Source organism: Tenrec ecaudatus, chromosome 7, assembly GCF_050624435.1.
Source record: "Tenrec ecaudatus isolate mTenEca1 chromosome 7, mTenEca1.hap1, whole genome shotgun sequence".
Classification (NCBI taxonomy): domain Eukaryota; kingdom Metazoa; phylum Chordata; class Mammalia; order Afrosoricida; family Tenrecidae; genus Tenrec; species Tenrec ecaudatus.
Window position 1 is genome coordinate 160722997 of NC_134536.1, and position 23009 is coordinate 160746005.

Consider the following 23009-nt stretch of genomic DNA (forward strand, 5'->3'; position numbering starts at 1 on the left):
AACAACCCAATGGCCATTGAGCAGATCCTGACTCAGGCTGACCCTGTGTTACCCCATGTGTCCTGTAGGGTACAGTAGTTGAGTGCTTGGCTATGAACCAACAGGTTGGCAGTTCAAATCCTCCAGTGGCTCTGTGGGCTAGTGATGTGACAGTGTGCTTCTGCAAAGATGAGAACCCGGTTCTACTCTGCCCTATAGAGTCGCTATGAGTTGCAATCAACTTCCTGGTAATGAGTTTGCTTTCACTTAAAAAAAAAATTCTTCGCAGAATCTGGTAGCCAAGACTTTCTTCCATGCTGCTGCTGGGTGAGTTTAAACAGCCAACCTTTAGGGTAGTTACTTATTAGGGGACTCAGTGCAGCCCCATGTGTAACAGAGCAAACCATTGCCCAGCCCTGTGTCATCTTCACACAGGACGCTTGAGCCACCTTGCCGATCTTCTGCTGCACCATTTAGGTTAATCGTTGGGTGCAAATACTCATGCCACCCAGGGAGGACCATCCCGTGCCATGACTTACCACCTATTTCCGTTTTTATTCCACTTCCTTGGGACTGGAGCAGGAGGCTTGACCGGAGACCTTGTTTCAAGGACCCCGCCCAGTGGTGAGGCAGCGGCGTCAACGGATGGAAGGGACATGCAGGACGCTGAGAAGCAGCCCGGTCTGGTCAGCCAGCCCCACCCACTCCCCATGGTCTCCTTGTGTGTGCCTGTGCCGACCTGCTTGTTCAAGAGAGAGCCAACTTCCATTGTACGTCACTCTATGTGGGGCCTCTTCACCGACGGCAGATGTTTGGCTTGTGTCCTCAGAAACACGCCCCTGGTTTTGCTTTGGGCTGTCCTGTTGAGTTCTGGATAGGCAGATGATTGAGGCACAGGTTTGACGGCCACCAGAAAGTCTAGACTACAAGTGGCTTCAATAGTCTCACAAACAGCCCAGAACAGCCACCAGCACCTCACAGTGTCGGAGACCCTAAACCAAACCGAACCGAACCAAACCAAACCAAACCGAACCAAACTCCATCCCTCGTCATCAAAGCATCCCTGGAGGCCAGCGCAGAACGGCTCTGTGGGAATCCCAAGCTGCCAGTCTTCACGGAACACACTGCCATAGCTTTCTCCCACGGAACAGCACGTGGGTTGAAACCCTAACCTTGGGAGCAGCCGCCGTGTGCTTAACAGCGGGGCCCGCACGGGGCCCTTTGTTTTGTCACAACCCACCTGTCACTCTCACCTGTAGGATGCTCGCTCCAGGTGCTGCCCGTCGGAAGGGGGGGAAATCATATTGAGGAGCGCACCCCTCTCCTGCACACCACATTCGGGGCTCGCCCCCTCCAAATTGGAGCGTTTATTACTTAAGGAAGATGGGAAAGGGGAGTCTGCTGAATTGATCTCACTCAACACATGTTGGGACCAACTCACGAGAGAAAGAACTGGGGCGAGCCCTTTCTTTTTTTGAATTTTATTTATTTCTTTTTTTGAGCTCTTTCTTTTAAAGGCAAAGGTTAAACACAAGTTTGCCCCTTTACCAAGGCAGCCAAAATCCAGTGGGTTCAGTATCCAGTCAAGTTAAGCTTCATTCTGCTTTGGTAGTAAACAACCTCCAAATCTTAGTGGCTGCCGTGCTTGGAAAATCAGGCCAAGTGCTTCACCTATTGCTGTGCGCATGCTCCGTATGAACATGACTTTGCTACTTACTCCTCCCAAGAAGAGGGCCAGGCCCATCTCCCCGTCTGCAAACAGGGGTGGCTTCGTGACTTGCGTTGACCAACAGAGCACGGCAGAAGCGAGGGCCTGCTGGGCACTTGGGATGCCCTGGCTGCCAGGCAATGCAAAGCCAGGGAGAAGAGGGAGGTCCCGCTGTCCTGCTATTCCCCCACCGGCCACCACACTGCCTGGGCTAGCCCATGAAAGACCAGCAGAAGAACCTCCCAGCCAACTCACAGACGCATGAGAAAGAAGAGAATGTGGTTATTAAGCTCTGCATTTGGGATGGGAGGCCCAGGACAGCACAAACAGACACGCGCTTGGCTATTCGGTACAAGGAGTCCCCGGCAGATAAGCTTTGAACTGACCCTGCTCCACATGATAATGAGGCGCACAAGCCATGGCTTATGAAACCAACCGTTTTTGCTGGAATGAGGACCAATGAGGACGCAAGAACGAGGGCCAATGGGAAGTCAGGATAGGGGCTGAGGGGAGCCAATGCAGTCCTTCCACACACACACCCCTCTGAAGTTCAAAGTCTTACTCTAGAAGTGCTCAGCTTCCTCAAGCCATGAGGCGATCGGCTTCATGACTGAAGTGTACGTTGCTTATTCAATCTTGGCTCCACTTTAAAAAAAAGGGAGTTTGTAAGGGGGAGCCGATTGCTATGATTGACACATTGACAACACACACACACACACCCCTTCCAGGGGGAAGGACAACAGAAACCATGGGGGAAGGGAGACAGCAGTGGGTGTGAGATATGAAAATAATAATAATTTATCATCTATCAAGGGGTCACGAGGGTGGAGGGGAGGGAGGGAAAAAGAGGAGCTGATCCCAAGGGCTCAGTGGAAAGTGACTGTCTAGGAAAGAAGGCTGGTGTCGTCCATACAAATGTGCCTGATACAACTGATGTCTGCGCTGTAGTAAGAGCCCGAGTAAGATGATACGTTAATAAAAAATTTTAAAAGGGAGTTCCTGGCGAGTGAAAACCATTAAGACTGCTGTCTTTTTTTTTTTTCACTTAGGGTTAGACTTGGGTTAGGGTTAAGGCTAGACTTAGGGTTAGTGTTGGGGTTAGACTTGGGTTAGGGTTATGGTTAAGGCTAGACTTAGGGTTAGGGTTAGGGTTAAGGCTAGACTTAGGGTTGGGGTTGGGGTTAGGGTTAGGGTTATGGTTAAGGCTAGACTTAGTTAGGGTTGGGGTTAGGGTTATGGTTATGGTTAAGGCTAGACTTAAGGTTAGGGTTGGGGTTGGGGTTAGGGTTAAGGTTAAGGCTAGACTTAGGGTTAGGGTTAGGGTTGGGGTTGGGGTTGGGGTTAGGGTTATAGGGGACCCTATGGGACAGGATGGAGCCACGGCGGTGTGTTTCTGAGATTGTAACTGTTTCTGAGGGGAGAAAGCCTCATTTTTCTCCCTCTGAGCACCTGGTGGTTTCAAACCCCTGACCTTGTGATTAGTAGCCCAACTCATAACCCACTATGCCACTAGGGGCCGCTCATAGCAGAAGCCAGAGAGTCGTCGGGCTTACGTGGCACTCCATGGGAGGGGCAGGTCGTGCTCAGATTATTTCAGGTTCATCATTTTGGAGTTTAATGATTAGCTCCACTCACATCCCGTTGGCCCAAGCCAAGCCCTGCCTAGCTGATAGGGAAGCTGGGGCGTCGGGTCTTTCGCTGAGGGACAGTAGAGCGGGGGCGGCCCTAGCACTGCGGGCCCAGCAGCAACTTGGGGACTCCCAACAGCCGAGGTGTCGCCATTTTCAGAACACGCAGTTCCCGCCTCAGTTTCGCGTTTCCAAGAAGTTACTTGTAAATAAAAAAGTCTTCGTGAACTTGAGTCATCGTGCCAGAAAGGTGGCCTCTTCCGTTTGGACTGGTCTTTATTCACACTCCACATTGTTTCAGAACACATTCAAGAGGCTTCCGTGCACGGGAGCCTAACACACGAGCTTCAAGTCTCTTCACGCCATCTCTTTCTTTCAAGTGTAGGTTGGAATGTAAAGGCAGCCCCCCGACCCCCCAAGGACTGAGATCACATCTTCATGAGGGGAACTCTATCCATACAGGTAATGAACAAGACATCTGCCCCATTCACCAGTCTGTCTTTCCATGGACACTTCAGTGATGGAGTCTGTTCATCCTGCTGTTCAACCATCCCCCTTATCTGCTCCCACATTTTCCGTCTTGAAATATGTTGGTCAGGAGCCCAACCAACCCCACATTGACTTGTTTTGCAAGTTGGAAATTTTTATCTTCTGGTCTTTCGTAAAAATGTTCGAAACACTTTCCCAATCTCCAGAAGTAAGTGCTGATCTCACTTTACCATAGATCCTCCCTGGAGGGGGTGCATGGAAGGGCTGAATCGTGCACCTGCCCTTTTGTCAAAATCACCAGAACAACACGGAGGAAATGAGCTTCAGCCCCGGTGTCCCAGGAGGCACCGCTGTCACCCAGTCTCTCAGGAAGTGCAGTCCCCTTGGTGGGATCCAAAGGGCGGCCAGAAACTTGATTTAAAGAAAAGGTTTTGCAATCTCTTGGTGGGTGTGTGCACTTTAGACAATCAATGCAAGCGCTCACGGTGTGTGTGTGTGTGTGTCTGTGTTGGGAGCAATTCCCAAACACTGTGGTGGAAATCAACGGACTCTGGATCTACTGGATTAAGGGGACAAGGACAAGGCCTGCCCCCCCACCCCACTACTCGTCCCCCCCCCCACCCTGATTGCTTTCTCCCGGAACCAGAATTTCCCCCAGCCACTCCTTAATTTATTTTCTCTGGCAGCAAACGAAGTGCCTGCTGAGCCAGCCCCGGGTTTTCGGGAAGTCAGATGACCTCTCCCTCCCCAGCCACCGGCCTCACCCAGCCCCAAGGTGGACGCCATGGACCCTCTGGCGGCTCTCCTTTGCCTGCTGCCCCTGTACCCAGGTAGGAGGCAGGGGAGGGGCGGTGCCCGGGTCCCTATGTGTGGAAGGGACAAGCTTCTTGACGTCCCCTTGCTCCTGACGGCCATCCTTCTGCCCCGTCTCTGTCTGTGCCTTCGTGCCCACAGGCCTGGCTGCAGCCACCCCCTCCTGCCCGCAGAACGTGAACATCTCCGGAGGCACTTTCACCCTCAGCCACGGCTGGGCCCCCGGGAGCCTCCTCACCTACTCCTGCCCCCTGGGCTACTACCCCTCCCCTGCATCCCGGTTGTGCAAGGGCAACGGACAGTGGCAGATCCCGCAGGGCACCCGGCTGACGAAGGCCGTCTGCAAACGTGAGGCTCTTCCCGGGCTTGTCTGGGGCACCCCGCTAGTGGCTACCCCAGGGCCCTAATGTGCCGCTCCAGGCTGGGTGGGATCTGCCCGGGAGGGAGGGAGGGGAGGGTGGGCAGATCTGGGCTTTTCAAAATATTCGATCCTGGGTGTCCTAAGCGGCGGGCGACAGGCTGCGTACCTAAATGTTGATTGTGTCGTGGAATAAAGGTCTGGCAAGCTGCTCCCAAGAAGATTCCAGCCGAGAAAACTCTGTAGCACTAGGGGGTCTCCTCCAGGCAGCGTGGATGCTACAGCAATGGGGTTTTTACGCTTCTCCCAGCCCGCCCCAAACTTTTCAGAATGGCCAATTGTGTGTAGCAGGAAGACGGACGGGGTCAGGCTCTGAGAGAGAGCGTGGGATAATTCTCAAGTCAGGGGCAATTAGACCTACGACAGTCACGCATCACTTAACATCCCCGATACGTGGTGTGCACTAGGGCGCTCTGTGCCGTGGACGTGCGTGAGCACCACGTGATCCGTGGAGTCAGGCACTGGCTGCGGAGGGGGCTCCACTCCGAAGTCGTCCAATCCAACTTGAACGTAACTTGGAACGGTGAGGCACACAGCCGATGTCAACCGATCCACAGTCGGCACACAAGAGCCGTCTCAGAAACGCGCCCCGACGCATGAAATCATCACTCCCCCTGGTGACACGGGACCAGCAATGTTTTTCGTGCGTCTTGTAAAGTCGCCCCACACGTTTTCAGCCGGGCGTTGCCCAAGCAGAGGCCAAGTCATGGAACATGACTTTTTAATAATCGACCGGGCAACACTGTCCATCCAGAGTGACTGCCCAGCGAGCGGGCTCCTGGAGGCCCTCACGCCAGCGACTTCAGTCTCTGGGTGGTGAAGAATGTAAGGGTCCCAGGGCAGGGGCAGCAGAGGCCCGCAGGGAGCTGAGGGGAGTTCAATTAGCCTCGAACTACATGAAATTGTCCACACCCAGCCAAGTGCCAAGCATGACCATTTCACGTTTCTCAGCCTAACAATTCAACCGTTTGGCCCTCAGCTGGCCATTCCCATGCATCTCTAGTGGGCATTACCTACTCCCTCACCCATCCCTCACCCAACGCGTCCTCGGTCCCTCCCTCACCTACCGGGCCCAGTCCTCCTCCACCAGCCAGGTACTCACCCCGTGGGACATACCCCTCCCCTCTCCCCTGCCAGGTGTCCGATGCCCAGCGCCCGCCGCCTTCGAGAATGGTGTGTACAACCCACGTCTCAGCTCCCACCCTGTGGGCGGCAACCTCAGCTTTGAATGCGAGGATGGCTTCATATTGCGGGGCTCCTCCGTGCGGCAGTGTCGCCCCAACGGCATGTGGGACGGGGAGACGACCGTGTGTGACAGCGGCTGTGAGTACAGGGACCCAGGGGCCGCACGGGGGCGGGTGAGGAGCCGGGGGCTCAGGAGCGTCCGTGGGAGTCTCTGGGCAGCCACCCCCATGTCTGTACTTCCACATAAAACGTCCACCCTCTGTCCAGCTCTTTGAAACGCCTCAAAGCAGGACTTGATATCCAGGCCCCACCCATCGTTCGAGGGCCATAGGTCGAGAGAGAGTCGACGCTGTGCTTCCGTGAGCCATCTGTGGAGTGAGGTTCTAAGTCAAAGCCTGGCTTGGCCCTTTCCAGCCTCTGGGCGGGTGATTTCACCTCTCTCTGCCTCGGTCCTCGCACCTGCAGAGAGGCCGGACGTGCTGGCCTCCTGGAGGGACCACGCGATGTGAGGAGATGAGTCAAGAGAAGGAAACATCTAGAGCGGGTCTGGTGAACTGGCGGGCCGCGGGCCAAATGCGGCCCCCGCGGTCATTATTTTGTGGCCCGCGATGCTCTGAAATAAAATGAAAATAGGGGCGGGGGGGAATGAAAATAGAAAAAATTGTTAGGAAGAAAATAGCGCTTGGGGGAGGTCGAGGCAATACCGTGCACACAATTCCCTCGTTAACCCTTTAACTACTGAAGACGAGCCTACACGGGGCCCGGTGCCTTTCCTGGGGGCCCGTGGACGTGTCTAAACGCGCTGACTGAGTTCCGGCGACGTTTGGAAGCCATCTGTCTGCCACTCTCGGTGTCACGTGATGTAAACAGATCCCAATAACGTAAAGGCGAAACAGCACTCTGGGGTGTGCTGTTGTGAATCATACCTGGCGGCAGCGCTAGTCCACGTATTCAGAGGGAAGCCACGATGATTGTGCATCACGTTTGCCAGCTGCCCAACGTGTTGTGTTGTGTTTGTGCTAGTTGCTTTGTTCTGTTTTCCGGTCACAACCTACGAGGTCAGTGAAAACTAGGAGGAGGAAAGCGCTGGCAAGTTTCGGGTACAAAAAGAATCCTTTTCCTTTTATAAATACATGAAATAAATGTTTCCATGAAAGCAATTATATAGTGTTTTCATGATCTCCTCCTGAATCCTCGCTTCAACATGTAACGTAACAATTTGCCGATGTGAGGTGGCCCGCGTGAATCTTGCCTGTTGTACCAAATGGCCCGCGTTTTAATTGAGTTTGACTCCCCGGCTCTAGAGCAATTCCGGGACTCTGGGGGGACCACATGCGATTTGTCATGGCCATCGCCGCCCGTGGCCCTGCTTTATGGAAGTGGGGCTCCGAGGACTCCCCAGAACCCTACTTGCTTGTGGAGCTGGGGTGCTTCCAGGATTATGGGCATGTCCTGAGCACATCATTCACGAAGACACAGAGGCCTCAAAATGGCAGGACCACACCCTCACCAGTGCCCCAGCTGACTGCTTCCTATTCAGGCATTTGGATTTTTCCCAAATAGCTCTCCGGTGAAATAGAAATGTGATTTATTTTAACATCGAGATATAATTTACCTACAGTGAAGGATGCACATCTTCTGTTTTGGCTTGATGAATTTTTACATGCCTAACGTCATAGACTATGTTAATTACGACCTGAAACAGCGAACCTTCCCAACACCCCAGGAGACATCTCATTGCTCCCACCCAGGAAATCCCCTTCTCAGACATAACTAGTCTGACTTCTAACTCTGTGGTTGAGTCTAACTTATTCCTGAACTTCACGTAAATGAACTAATGCAGGAGCAACTCTTGCATCTGACTTCGTTCGCTCAGCACTAGATCGATGATAGTCATCCACCAGGTAGATGGGTGCTGTTCTTTTTCATTGCTGTGTAGTATTCCTTTCTATGGCCATACTACAATCACCTATTTGTTCTCCTATGGATGGGCGCTTGAGTCGTTTCTGGTTGTGAGATGTTATAAATTGAGTTCTGTGAGCCTTCTTGCACATGTTTTTTTTGTGCACATGTGTACTTGTTTCTTGTGACTAGCTTGGCGTGGAAGTGTTCAGTCACAGGTTAGCATATGCTTAGATTTAGGCCGGCAAATCCTTTCGCCACTCTGGTGGGTTTGTAGTGATGTCTCATTGTGACTTTATGAAATGCAAATATCAGCCTTGTCGACTGATCCATTACCTGGGGCTCTGGGTCTTGGGCTACCCTGGGGTTTGGGCTGAAATGGAAGTGCTCCAGGTAATAACTCAAGCCACCAAGTTCTAGGCTCTGCACCCTGCACAGTTTTTCACTTAGACTCCCGGGAAGCAGAGTTCGGGTATGGGGCATCACAGGAATTCTGGAGCTACTAGAGGGAGAGGTAAGTGAGCAGGGCTGAGAGGCAGAAGGAGGCTGCAGTGCCCTGCTCATTGCTGTCATACTGCGTTCACTCACAGCTGGCCATTGCCCTAACCCCGGAATTCCAGTGGGCTCCGTGCGGACTGGCTCCCGCTTTGGCTTCGGCGACAAGGTCAGGTACCGCTGTTCCTCAAACCTGGTTCTGACGGGGTCCGCAGAGAGGGAGTGCCAGGACGATGGGACCTGGAGTGGGACAGACCCCATTTGCCGCCGTGAGTAGCAGCCTGCCCTTCCTGAGATTCCCAAACATCCCATCCCGTTTACCCCCGCTTCAGCTGACACCCCTGAGTCTCTCCTCACAGAACCCTACTCTTACGACTTCCCTGAGGATGTGGCCCCCGCCCTGGGCTCCTCATTTTCCCACATACTCGGAGCCACCAATCCCACCCAGCAAAAGAACGGTGAGCACGGGGTGGGGATGGGGGCGGAGGGGCGGGAGGGAAGTCCTCCTGGGAGGCTAGACTCAGTGGCTGCGGAGTTGAAGGGAGACCTTGCCCCCTTTGGCTAAAGTGCAGATAATGGGTGGGGAGCTGAAGCCTCCCTGTCCTACCTTTCTCTCAGAAAACCTGGGTCGTAAAATCCAAATCCAGCGCTCCGGTCACCTGAACCTCTACCTGCTCCTGGATGCATCCCAGAGCGTGTCAGAGGATGACTTCAACATCTTCAAGAACTGCGCTAGCATCATGGTGGACAGGGTCAGGAATGAGGGGCCGGCGCGCAGGGGAGGCTTTCCTGGGCTCCCTGCTCCTCTTTGTCTCCTCTCCCTCCTGCTCCTTCCTCCAAGAAACCTTTCCAGACGATTGTGACAGGATCACATTTTCCCGGCCCAGGCATCCTCAGGCCGCCTACCGTGTGTCGGCCACTTGGCTGGCTGCTGCTGGGGGCGGGGCATCCTCCGAGCAGTACAGATGTGGATGTGCTTCACCTGAAAGGCTGGTAGCGCCAACCTGCGCAGAGGTGCTTGGAGAGACTTGACGGTCTACTTCCGATTGTTCCCGACTACGGGAAAACCCTAAGGCGCATGGTTCTCCTCTGACACACCCGGGTCGAATTGGGTCGGAATTGACTCCACGGCCGCGTGTTGGCTGCTTTGGTGCCAGGGGATCGCCAAAGATAAACCGGGCGGAGGTCTTACTTTCCAGAAATTTGTTGTCTGGGACAGTGTTCTGTCCAGAAAAGAGGGCTCGATAATTCATGGGGCTCTTACAGAAAGAAAGAGAATGGTATCCGTCTGTAAGGAATTTCATCTCTTCCATCAAAAGGTTTTGAACAGTTCACGTATGTTTTAACATGCCTTTGTTTGAACAGTGGCCCACTTACATCCTTTATATTGTAACTGTACCCCTACCCAGGTGTGTGCTCAAAAAATGCTTTCATGCCTGCGAGGTGCCAACAGAAGGGTTTGGAGGTCGCTGGTTTCAAGCTGTTTGTAGTGATTTATGTAAAGGAACCGCGCTGGCCTACTGGTTACGCATGGGGCTGATGCAATGCAAGGTCAGCCGTTCGAAACCACCCGGCTTGAAGAGTTACAGTTTCAGAAACTGACAGGGGAGTGCTACATTGTCCTACAAGATTGCTATGAGTCGGAACTGACTCTATGGAGTGAGTTATATACGAGGAGGTCTGCCCCACACCCCCCCAAAAAACAAAAACTGAATTGCACTGGGCTGCACGGAACTTTTGAAGTACGTATTTTTCCTGGGAGCATCCAGCAACTCGCTCTCAGTTAGTGCACCCAGTGGCGTCGCCTGGGAAGGTTCTCTCTGGTCACGGTGAATTTTTTCATATAAGCAGTTTCACTCAAATCTCATTGTGTGCATGATGGCCGATTTAAGAGAACAGCGTGTGGTCATGAGATTGTGTTGCCTGCTTGCGAAAAATGCCGTAGAAACTGTTGTGATGTAGAACGCAGTTTACAAAGACAGCGCTGTGGGAAAAACTCAAGTGGGGGAGTGGTTTCCTCGTGAAATGCCGATTGATGACAAACCTCGTTCTGGATGTCCACCCCCTCCTAACAGGCGAAAATGTCCACTCCTGCTAAATTTGGAATGTGTCCCACCAGGTCAGACTGTTAATCGAATTTTCCATTGAGAGGTTCTGAAAAGATTGCAGGACAGTGTGGGACAAGAAAGGTCTGATTTGTGGACGACGGAGGACTGGCTTCACTTCCACGACAATGCACCTGCTCACACGGCCATCTCTCTGCACCAGTTTAGGACAAAAAACCAGCTTGCCTCGCTTGCCCCACGCACCTTACTCACCTGACCTCGCTCCACGGGACGTGAAAGGACAGCAATTTGACTACGTAGAAGAGGTGAAGAAGAAGAAAAAAACAAAAACGAGGGAGGTGCCGTCCAAACAGAAGAATTTGAAAAATGTTGCCAAGAATGGAATTGCAGATTTGACAAATATATTGAGTGTAATGGAGAGTGCTTTGAAGATGACAAGGTTGTTTTGTGAAAAAAAAATTTTAAATACATAGCTTTTGGGGAAGGGGGAATTCTGGGTTTGGGAGGTTGGGGTACTCCCTCGTATTTGCTTTTCTTCTCAGCTCTATCTTAGCTGTTACCACGAAACAGAATCCCTGTGCTCTGCTTCTGTTAAGCTTACAACCAATAAAACCCGACTGAGCAGTTCTATCGGACAGCACATGGGGTCACCGTGAGTCAGAATCCGTCAGGAGGCACCTGACCACACACCTTCTAGAGGAGGCAGAGTCTCTGAAAGTCAAGCAGCTCCCTTGGCTGTGAGGCTGCACAGCACCATCGTCAGAGATGTGGCCCACAGGTTCAAATCCTACCTCCGACTCGTATCAGCAGTGTGACCTGGGGCGGGATAATCAATGTGAATGTCTCCATTGACAGCACCGGGGACAGCCGCGCTGTCCTCACAGCTGACGTGAGGAACAAATGAGGGGAGCGCCTGTGAGCGGGCAGGCGCCCATATTGAGTATGCTTTCAGGGACCGTTTGTGGGTGCGTCCCCACCCCTACCTCTTGGGCCACACCTCTGTCAGACCTGCTCTGGGTTCTCCACTGCCTTGCTCGCCCTCTTGCTATCCCTTCCTTGATGGTGAGGCCCTTCGCGCTGACCCTCGGTTGTCCTTCACAGCTCTTCAGCTTCGAGATCAAGGTCAGCGTTGCCATTATCACTTTTGCGTCCAAGCCCAAAATCGTCATGTCCATCTCAGATGACAACTCCCAGGACCCCATGGAAGTGACCAGTAGCCTGGACAGTGCCAGCTACAAAGGTATGGCCCACGGCCGTCGTGCAGAATGCGCTTTCGGGAGACAACCGTACGTGGGGTTTGCAAGGAGCCCCGGTGGCAGACTGGGTTGTGCAGTGCACTGCTAACCAGAAGGTCAGCTTCGAACCTAGGAGCCATTCCGAGGAAGAAAGAGAACACTCTCTATTCTCAGGGCAGTTCTACTCTCCCCGGAAGCCTGGTTGCTTTGGTTATTTTCCTGCCCGCAGGGGGCTTCCATATCACTAGCAGTTAGCAGTCCAAAGCCTCAAGTGAGGTGATAGGAGAGGAGGGGCTGACACCCGGGCTTGCAGACAGAGTCTGGACAAGGTAGAGAGAAGGAGCCCTCTCGGTGGCATTCAGTTCTTGAACGTGGGGCTTTGGTTCCTGACGTGGGAATTGGCTTCCCAATCAGGGTCTTGGTGGGGCTGGAGGATCCCAAACCCATCCACTCGTGGCTTGGTCTGCAGTGCTTCAAGTCCAAGCGCCTCAGACAGGGCTTCTGCTCCTTCGTGATGCCCAACCACACAGGACTTAGGACTTTTTCCGAGGGTCCTGGGAAGTAAGTCTGGTTTTCGGGGCTCAACATAGAGCCTTTCTAGATGGCTACAGCTGGACTCTGTACAGCAAAGTGGTTGGCAGCAAATGGCTTTAAAAAAAAAAAGCAAGTTCTTTGGAAATCCCATTTGTGGGATTTGGGAGTTTAGGGGGATTTTAGAGCAGCATTATTCAGGAGCTGGGTGTCATGCAGTGAATGTCTCCAAGGCGGAAAGGCTTTCGACGTCTGAATTGGCAAGGACGCCAAGTCTATATCTTCATCTATATATCCATAGGTGCTAAATCTATATCTTTACTTAAACTCGGATAATTAAATTATTTAATTTAGTTTAGTTTGATTCCGTTTAATTAAAGCAGAAAACAAAACGCGTTCCAATGGCTAGGGGATAGAGTGACCTCCCTCCCCAGGGTGATGGAGTCCTAAAAGAGTCCTGCTTGGCATCTTCCAGACCATGAAAATGGGACCGGGACCAACACCTTTGAGGCCCTGCACAGTGTCTATATCATGATGAATAACCAGATGCAACGCCTTGGTATGAAGACCCTGGCCTGGCAGGAGATCCGGCATGCCATCATTCTTTTGACGGATGGTAAGTGTCCTGGTCTCTGCGAGCGAGTGCAGAAGGCCTGCATTCTGATCCTCCTGCCAGGTAAGACCGTAGCTCCGTTTGTAAGGCGGCGACAGTGTTGAGGATGGCGACAGTGTTGGCAAGGCGGAGCCGCCGTTTTCTTCTCCGTGCGCAATTTTTATGCAGACGCTTTGTGATTAGGAAAGAGTTCTTTTTGCTACCACGGGGGAGGGAGACATCCGGCGGAGCAGTGAGGTTGAGGGGCCTGAAAGGAAGGAGTCTTCTGGAGGCTCAATCTGGGCTTTGTCAGTCTGTCCTTTATCTCTTGATTTGGTGTAAACGACTCCCCAAGGCTCCGTTAGCTGTTTTCATCTATAAAATAAGGAATCCCAGACCCCCTAGGGTTAGCACGGAAAGGAAATGAAACAAAGTGTATGAGCCTCCTGACCCAATGTCTTGAAGGTACAAGTTTTCAGTATATCGTCTATTTTCAAACCCAAACAGGAAGTGCTTGGGGGTCTGTGGGGGTTACCTGGTGTGACTGTAGCAGAAATACCACAGGTGGATGGGATGAGCAAGCAGAAATGAGTTTCCTCACAGTTTAGGAGACCAGCTGTCTGAATGCAGACAGCCGGCTGCAGCAGAGGATTTCTCTCTGTTGGACGTGGAGTGAGGAAGGGCCTTGTCTGGTCAGCTTCCGCTTCTTGGTTCTTTGGCGCTCCCACGTCTTGAGACCCATCTTCCCCCATCTCTTCTCCGCCTCTTTAACACAATACAGCCAACCCATGCCCAAAGGAGATGGAAGCCACAGGCATGGGGTTAGGATTTACAACATATGTTTTTTTGTGGTGGGAGGACATTGGTCAATCCATAGCATTCTATCTTTGGACCCCTCCCCGAATTTCTGTCCCGACCACCTGCAAAACACCACGTGACACTGACCCACCCCGTCTCCTGGCACACCCCTCTGACTAACCAACACTCGCAGGCCCCGTTCTTCTGCTTCTCGGCATGGTGGCCCTGTCTCCTCAGCGTTGGTGGCAATCGACTCTCCCTGGCGTGTCTCAGTAGCAACCCCCCACGCTGGGTCAGAATGTGTGAAAATCTGATTCTGTGAAGCCTAGGAGGTTACACAGGACCCCACCCTTTGGAGCTGGACAGCCTCCCCCGGGCTCCTTCCCGCAGTTCTCCGGGTCTGCAAGCTGCTCCAGGGCCAGGCTCTTCTCTCGGTGGACAGCAAACCGAACTCCTGTCCCCCTTTTCCTGCTCGTGGGCTTCCAAGAGGCACTGTGCTTTCTGTTGAAACGGGTAGGTTTTCTGCTGGGGTGGTTGGTTGAATTGATCTGTCACAGGATTACTCTCTTCAACAAGAGACGGTGCGGCCTCATCCTTAGGGAAAATTCTAGAATACGAGCCCTTAAGTTGCACAACAGAACATTTCAGGTTCTGTTTCCATTGTCAGCCCATCTCTTTCCCCCCATGTGCTCACTGTTGTATTTTCAAGCCCCGCCCCCGCCCCCCAAGCACAGATCAGCATTTCTAGCAAGCACAGTTGTCTGTAGCTTTCTTTACTTCCTTCTGAGCCCTGACCAGAATCCTACCAACAGTGTCTTCAAGGTAATCTAAGTTTTTTTTTAATTTTTTTTTTTTTTACTATTAGATGCCTTAAAACGCATCCATTACCCGATTCCAAAATCCTGTCCCTCTATTGGGGCTCTGTTAGAACAGCACCCTTCTCTTCCAGGGTCAACCGTTGTCTTGGTTACTTAGCGCCCCTGTAACAGAGACCCCACAGGTGGCTGGCTTCATAACCAGAAGTTTAGTTTCTCAAGCAGTTTAGGAGGCAAGGCGCTCACATTTGGAGGGCCAGCTCCAGAGGGAATGTCCTCTTTCTGTCACCTCTGAAGGAAGGTTCCTGCCTTGTCAGCATTGGCTTCCGGCTTCCATGGAGATCTCTGAGGATCTTGGCAGCTGTTTCCCCCACATCTCCACTTCCACATGTCTGCTCGATTCCCTTTGCCTCCCAAAAGAGATGGCCTCAACACAGTCCCTACAATGAAATCTGCTGTGTTAACCAAACCAAGATGACCCATGTCCTAATGGGATTGTAATCACATAGTTAGAGACCGGGATGTACAACCTCTCTTTTAGGGGGAAGATAAGTCAACTCAAGACAGGGTCCCAAGGCGGATACATCTCCCTTCTTGCAGGGCTCTTGGGAATCTATCCAGGTGAACAGTTTTCCTTCCTTCTTGTTCTAGGGAAGTCCAATATGGGAGGCTCTCCCAAGGCCGCTGTCGACAACATCAAAGAGATCCTGAACATCAACCAGAAGAGAAATGACTACCTGGGTGAGCTTCCACCTGTCCCCTCATGTGTCTTCCCCCTGCAGGGAGCCCAGGTCCTCAGCCCACAGCTGGGTGGGTCTATCTCTCGTGAGACCACGGGCCATATCCCTGTATGGAGGCAAGGACGGTGTTATGCCGGAGCTTGGGAAGACTCGGGCCAAACTCTAGACGAATCCAGCGAAGTTTCCCTATTTAGTGGCATGTGGCCCTGGTAAGATCACGGCACCGGGACCCACCGGACAGTCCAGTGAGGGAAATGCTCACACAGGCATTACCTGGCACAGAGAACCATTCCGTAAATGTCGGCAGTCCCGGCTGCCTCCTCTCTTCCAGGAATGGCCCAAGAGCCGGGCCTCTGGATCCCTTTGGGGGTTCTGTCCAAGGCCTTTCCGCTTTTAGCAGTAGGGATGACTCACGGAGGGTTTGGCGGCTGAGGCCTCTAACGGAATAATAAAATGTTCAAACTCAAAACAAATTCTACTGACAGGCAAGCATCTGGGACAGAGGCTCCTTTTCAGCTGGGGAGGGCAGCTAGTGTTGACCAACACTCTTCGTTGGATCCAATCTTCGTATGTTCACTAATCACAGAACGCCTTCACGCTGCCCCAGGCCACAGCTCCGCTAGGGGAAGTGGACCCCTCTTTAAAACTGGCCCAAGGAAGAAAATGTCAACTCCCACAGCATCGCCGAGCCAGAGGGAAGTTCTCAAAACGCGGTTGTCAACAGTCAGCAGGGCTTAACGAAGGTGGTGCCTTGCTAGTAAAGAAAGACCATGGGCCAATAACCTAGCAACTCGGGGAGTTAGAGAAAGGAGCCGACAGAGAGCAGAGATGAATAAAACAGAGCATAGAAAGGCAATAGACTCCGTGAAATCAGAAGTTGTTGTTTAAGAGGAATAAAACAGGCCCTCTGTTAGCTACACTGACTAAAGGGGGTGGGGTAGGGGGGCTGGACAGATGAGGCAACCACAGGGCATCTGAAAGTTACAGCCAACCACACAACATTGTAAAGGATCCTAAGAGGATGCTACCACGAAACGTATGCCAACAAATTAGATCATTTAGAAGAAATGGAGAAATTCTTAGAAATGTGGGAACTCCCTACCTCGACTCAAGAAACAGTAGATCTCAGCAGGCCCATAGCAATGAAAAAAGATGAAATCCGTGTTCAAAAACCTCTCCCAAAAGAAAATTTCTTCTCCAGAGAGCGTTACCGAGGAATTCTACTGAGTGCTTACAGAAGAAATGAGCCCAATCTTTCTTAAGCTTTCCCAGAAGATGGAGGAGGAGACAACACTCCACCCTACCCCCCCTCTTGTTTGAAGCTACCGGCAATTACTCTGATACCAAAGCTGCGTAAAAGCATCCCAAGACCCATAACCCCTCTGAAGATGGATTATAAAAATCCTTAACAAAATGCAACAAACTGGATCCAAAAATACATTAAGAGGATTGTACATGGCAATCAGGGGGAGTTTATCCCAAGAAGGCAAGGGAGTTCAACATTACAAAGTCAATAAAAAAAATGTATCATGTTCGTAGACTAAAGAAAAGACCCACGTGACCAGAGAAGGGAATTTGGTGAAACTCAACAAACTTTTATGGTGAAAAATATTCAGGGAGCCAGAAACATAAGACATTTTTCAAAAAAAATTTTTTTAATAGACATTTTTTCCAAATGATAAAGTGCACTAATGAAAAACTGACCTTTAACATCAGATTGGACGGAGAATGGTTGGAAGGTCTCCCTTTAAGATCAGGAACAAGACACCCAGCACGAACACCACGTTGGTATTCCACAGAGTACTGCATATTCTAGCCATAGCAACTGAACAAGAAAGAGAGGTAAACGTTGTCCCCACTGGAAAGGAACCATGAAACTGTACCTTTCAGCTCATGATATAAGCCTATATACATATGCATATACGTGTGCATATACATATATACATATGCATATCAAAGACTCCACCAGAAAGCTGCTGGAACAAACGTATGCATTCAGCAAAGAATCAAGGTCAAGAATACAAAGACAACCCACAAAAGTCCGTTAGCCCTTTACATATCAGTAGTGAAGCAGGTTAAAAAAGAAAATTAAGGAAGCAATTCCATTTGTCATAGCATATGAAGAAGATACTACCTAGGAATTAATTTAACCAAGGGAATGGAATAATTGTACATTACACACTCTGAAACATTACCGGGAGAAATTAGAGAAGACCCTTGGTGGTGGAGTGATTACGTGGGGGCCTGCTGACTGCAAGGTCAGCAGTTTGAAACCACCAGCCATTCTCCAGGAGGAAGACGAAGATTTCTACTCTTGGAAAGAGTCACGGTCTCAGAAACCCACTGGGCCAATTACACCCTGCAGGGTTGTTATGAGTTGGAATCAACTCAAAGGCAGTGGATTTATTTTGTAAATAAATGGTGGAACAGCGCCTGCTCATGGACTAAGAAACAATATTGTCAGGTGCTAGTACTACCTAAAGTAATCTGCAGATACAGCGCAATCCCCATCAACATTTCAATAACCTCTTTACAGAAATGGGAAAGTCATTTTTCATGTTTATCTAGAATCACAGGATCCCCGCCAAATAGCCCCAAACAATTTTAAAACATAGTTGTTTTTTTTTTAATCATGCTTTCAGTAGAAGTTCCTATAGCAAATTAGATTCCCGTTTGACAAGCCAAAGCAATGGCGGGGTGGGGGGGGAATAAGAAAAAGAACCCAGTCGTCGTATCCACACTTCTCCAAATCAAAACACATTATGAAGCAACAGTAATCAAAACTGTCTGGTATTGGTCTAATGGTAGCCATATAGACCAGTAGGAGCTCCAGTGAGAAAACACTGGTCTCATAAATGGTGCTGGGATAACTGGACTTCCGTAGACAAAGGAATGAACTTGGACCCACCTCTCGCATCGCCTACGGGAACTCACAGTGGATGAAAGACATACACACAATGACAGAAACCTAGAAACTTGTAGAAGCAGCTTTGGAATCATGCTTTAGGACCTGATTTCTCACAAGCCGTTCTGCGATGTGACCCGGACGGAGGCTACAAGCAGCAAAGCACAAAACACATCAAGAGGGCCTCAGCAAACAATCTTATTCATCAAAGGGGCTTATCAAGAAAGTGATGAGACCACCGACGGATCAGGAGAAACATTTTTAGAAACCGTATCTCGGATAAAGGTTTAATAACACGAATATGTAAAGAACTCTTACAACTTAAACAAAGTTAAACAACTTGGGGGGAAGGGAGGCTAAAAAAAAAGGCAACAGACATTTCACCAAAGCAGTACAAATGGGCAACAAGCCCGTGAAACCGTGCCCGGTGTCACTGTAATGGGAAAGGCACAGCCAAACCACAGCGAGCTCCCTAGCCCTTGACACCCCCCGGCAGGCGGCTGCGATTAAAATAAAGGCGAACCGAGAAGCAGTGGGTGCTGGTGGGGGCTTGGGGACGGGGGACTGCACCCATTGCTGGGGAGGACGCCTAACAGAAGGTCCACCGTTTCTCAGAGAGCTCCACAGACACGGGCCCTTTAGAACGTTGTGGGGAAAGTCTATCCGCTTCCAATTCCGTTTTCCCACGGACGTTTTGAAGTTCCCTCATAGAATTCCCAGGTGATCCAGAGATTCTAGGAATTCTAGGAAAGGAAGGCCGAGACACCAGCCGCTGGGTGCTTTCTGCGGCCTTGCACGCCACCCCCAGGAGGGAGAAGCAATCAGAGCATCGGCCAATAGGTGTAGGGCTAAACACCGTGTGGTAGGTACAGCCAGGGGACTGGTACTCCGTATCAAAGAAATGAAATCCCGCCACAAGCCAGCCCGTGGGTGAGCCTTGCAAACATCATCTTAATGCACTCAGCCGGTCAGGCAAGTTTGCAGGCAAAGGCTTATTAGGGCGAGCAGAGCCGGAAGGAGGAAGGGGAAGGAGGCCTCCAGGCCCACAGGCTACAGTTTCTGAGCAGGGAGACGGAACACGAGAGCGACAAGTCGGGTTACGACTGAACGATGCGTCCCAGAACTGTACAAGTGAAGACGGTCGAAACGAGTGATATGCATTGCCTGTATATGGGGCCGCCATTAAAATTCACACACACACACACACACACACACACACGAGGAGGAAGCCGAAGGGGAACCACTTTAAGCAAACAAAAAAAATCAACCTAGGACGCGGTAACGGTTGAGCTTCTACTGTACGTGAGGTCCATGGACCTTGTGGGCCCCCCTGACAGGTGTGTCGCCACTCTCCCTGGGCCAGCATGGATGGCAGTGTAGGTGCAGGGTCTCCGGCAGGAAGAGATGAAGTTGTCCTCCTCCATCATATTGCACATTTCCCAATGGAAGGCCGTGTCTGACGTTCTGTCTTGGAGCCACGTTCACGGGAGAGGAAGAAAATGAGGAGGTCCACTTCAGGGGCTATGACCTTGGAAATTCAATGGGGCAGCCTTGCTCTGTCCTTCAAGGTCACGACGAGTTGGAGGCCACTCCACGCCATGTTTTCTGATTGGTTTGCGGCGTCTTTTTATTCCTTCTGTGGCTGAAAGCCTTTACCCAGAGCAACTCTCGGGCCTGACACCATTCCAAGCACGGAGGACACCGCTGTGAAGAACCTGCCTGTCTGATGGAGGTCACGGGGGCAGAGGGGCTAGGAGTGGGGTTGCAGTCTACAAGGTCAGCAGTTCAAGATCATGAGCAGCCTTGAGGGAGAAAGATGGGGCTCTCCAGTCCCATCGAGAGTCGCAGTGTCAGGCTCTCACAGGGGCAGTTCGTGGTGAGTCGGCATTGACTCAAGGCAGTGAGCAGTTGACACAAAAATTGTGTTATGGAGCTCACAGAGTTGACAGTGTGTTCGATGGCGACATGAGCTGGAGTATGGGATCAAGAAGAGATACCAGCATCGCAGCATTAGACTCGGAGTTAAGGCGGGAAAAAGGTAGGAGAAGGTGGGAACAGGCAAAATGCCCGTCACAGAGGAAAGGAGACATCACAAGCCGTCTGGGAATACACTGGACCAGTCTGGAGCCCGAGAGAGATGAGGTTCTGCTACCTGCCCCAAGGTGAATGGACCTTGAACTGCTGACCTTGTAAGTCACTGCACTTCCAGGGATGGTCTGATAGCATCTCATGGATTCCAAATCAGTGCCCCCCCCCCGCACCCCCGGTGTCACTGCAGCCCCTCAGTCACAAGAGCCTGTGGTTTCCCTCCCCCTCCACCCCCGTCAGACATCTACGCCATTGGGGTAGGCAAACTGGATGTGGACTGGAAAGAGTTGAATGATCTGGGGTCCAAGAAGGACGGTGAGCGGCATGCCTTCATCCTGCAGGACCCGAAGGCTCTGCAGCAGGTCTTTGAGCACATGTTGGGTGAGTGAGCGCCGCCCGTTCGGGAGGGGAGCAGCCAGCTGGGAGCTCAGGCAGGGAATCTGGGCACAGGGGCCCTCACTGCCTCCTCCTCCACCTCCCCTCGCACTGACAGATGTTTCCCAGCTCACAGACACCATCTGCGGGGTGGGGAACATGTCTACCAACGCTTCGGACCAGGAGAGGGCACCCTGGCATGTCACCATTAAGGTATCCGGAAGGAGGAGGGCAGCGAGGATCCTAGAGCAATAGGGGGGTCAGACACAGGGGGTGCTAAAGACTGCCTGTCCCCCTGCAGCCCACGAGCAAGGAGACCTGCCGGGGGTCCCTCATCTCAGACCAGTGGGTCCTGACGGCCGCTCACTGCTTCCAAAAACTAGAGGAAAAGGAACTGCACCTTTGGCGAGTCATCGTGGGTAAGGCTGGGCGGTACCGCCCCGGTCGCTTGAGGTCCTTCGGGCTCGCCCTCTGGACGTCCAGGTCCAGCCCGATCCACCGTTATTCCCAGGGGACCCCGGCTCCTCGCATGGCAAAGAGTTCACCATTGAGAAGAAAGTGAGCCCCCCGGGATTCAATGTCTATGCCAAGCAGAGCCAAGGGATCCGGGAGTTCTACGGCGATGACATTGCCCTGCTGAAGCTGACCCAGAAAGTGAAGATGTCCACCCACGCCAGGTGCCTGGAGCCTGGGTCTGGAGGGTGCCCTGCAAGGGAGGGTGCCCCCGGGGATACCCAGAGGAGGGGAGACCAAGGTCACGCTATATGAGACCCGCATCCCTCTCCCCAGGCCCATCTGCCTTCCCTGCACGGTGGAGGCCAACCTGGCTCTGCGGAGACCTCAACAGAGCACTTGTGGGGACCATGGTGAGGAGCTTGCAGGGCAGCGTGGGGAAAGCTGGCCTGGGGCTGGAGCACCCAGGGGAGCCGGAGTCTGGCTTCTGATAAACGGCAGCAGCACCCACAGCCCCCTCTCCCCCCCCCCCCACCTGCAGAGCGCGAACTTCTGAACACGCACACTGTTACTGCCCATTTTACCTCCTTGAGTGGGAACAGACTGGACCTTCACCTCAAGACAGGCACTGAGGTGAGCGTCTCAGGTTGGGGTGCCCTGGGCGTGACGAACACTGCCCCACCCTCACCCCCACCCCTAGGACAGCCCCTGGGACATGTCTTTTCCTCCTCCAGATCTGACCACCGCGGTCTCTGCCTGAGCCCGGGCACCTTCTCCCCAGGCTTAGCTCGGCTGCCAGGCAGCTGTCCTTGGGTCTGCTCATTCCACCCCCTCCTGCAGTGGGAAAGCTGTGGCCAGGTCGTCTCCCAAGACAAAGCCTCGTTCCCCAACCTGACAGATGTCAAAGAGGTGGTGACTGAGCAGTTCCTGTGCAGTGGGACTGGGGGTGATGATAATCCATGCCCGGGTGAGTCCTCCCTCACCCACGGCTGTGTCCCATCCGTGCCCCCGTGAGCCCCTGGACAGCAGGGCTGGGTAAAAGTCAGCAGTAACATTGTGTCTTCCTCCTCCTTGCCGGCAGGAGAATCTGGGGGAGCGGTGTTCCTGGATCGGAGGTACAGGGTTTTCCAGGTAAGAGGGAGGGGGACGAAGAGCCCCAGGGGTAGAGTTACAGGAGCATGGTGAGGGTGAGGGTGGGGGTGCGGGGAGGAGGGCCTCTGAGGGCAGCTGGGAGACTGATGCTGGGGTTCGCTCATCCCGCTCTCTGCCTTCTTCCAGGTCGGCCTGGTGAGCTGGGGTCTCTACAACCCCTGTCGGAAATCTGCCAAATCCTCCCGCCAAAAAGCCCCCCCTCGTCAGGTGCCACCTCCCAGAGACTTCCACATCAGTATCTTCCGCCTGCAGCCTTGGCTGCGCCAGCACCTGCAGGGGGTCCTGAAATTCTTGCCTCTGTAATCATGCCTGGCATGGCCAGGGTCTCCTACCTCTGAATCCCCACCCCCGACCCCACAGTCCACCCTCACTCTTGGTTCTGCGAACTGGCCTCCCGGATTCCAGCAGGAGCAGCTGCCAAGCTGGGGAATTCCCAGGGCTCTCCCCAATGACTTCGCCTTCGCCCAGGGTCCCCACCTCCCCTCCCCTCCCCTGCTGCCCGCACGAAAGTCCCTGCTCCTTTCACTTTCACATGGAATTTCCCAGTTAGGAAATTAATAAAAGCCAAGGATTTCCACATCCATCTGTTGTCTGCCTGGGGGCTGGGCAAGCGGATAATTCCAGGAACTTTGGGAAGGCAGG

The 23009-nt window shown here is 52.4% G+C and overlaps 1 protein-coding gene across 1 annotated transcript; it reads left to right on the forward strand.

Moving 5' to 3' along the window:
• The first annotated feature begins 4421 nt into the window (after positions 1-4421).
• Positions 4422-22939, forward strand: C2 (complement C2). The gene is made up of 18 exons (XM_075555406.1): positions 4422-4634; positions 4759-4965; positions 6173-6358; positions 8713-8886; positions 8977-9075; positions 9236-9369; positions 11785-11923; positions 12925-13065; positions 15306-15395; positions 20628-20768; positions 20881-20975; positions 21064-21181; positions 21274-21439; positions 21552-21628; positions 21757-21848; positions 22056-22182; positions 22297-22346; positions 22494-22939. The coding sequence occupies exons 1-18, from the start codon at positions 4589-4591 to the stop codon at positions 22668-22670; spliced, it is 2259 nt and encodes a 752-aa protein (XP_075411521.1). The 5' UTR covers positions 4422-4588; the 3' UTR covers positions 22671-22939.
• The last annotated feature ends 70 nt before the right edge of the window (positions 22940-23009 follow it).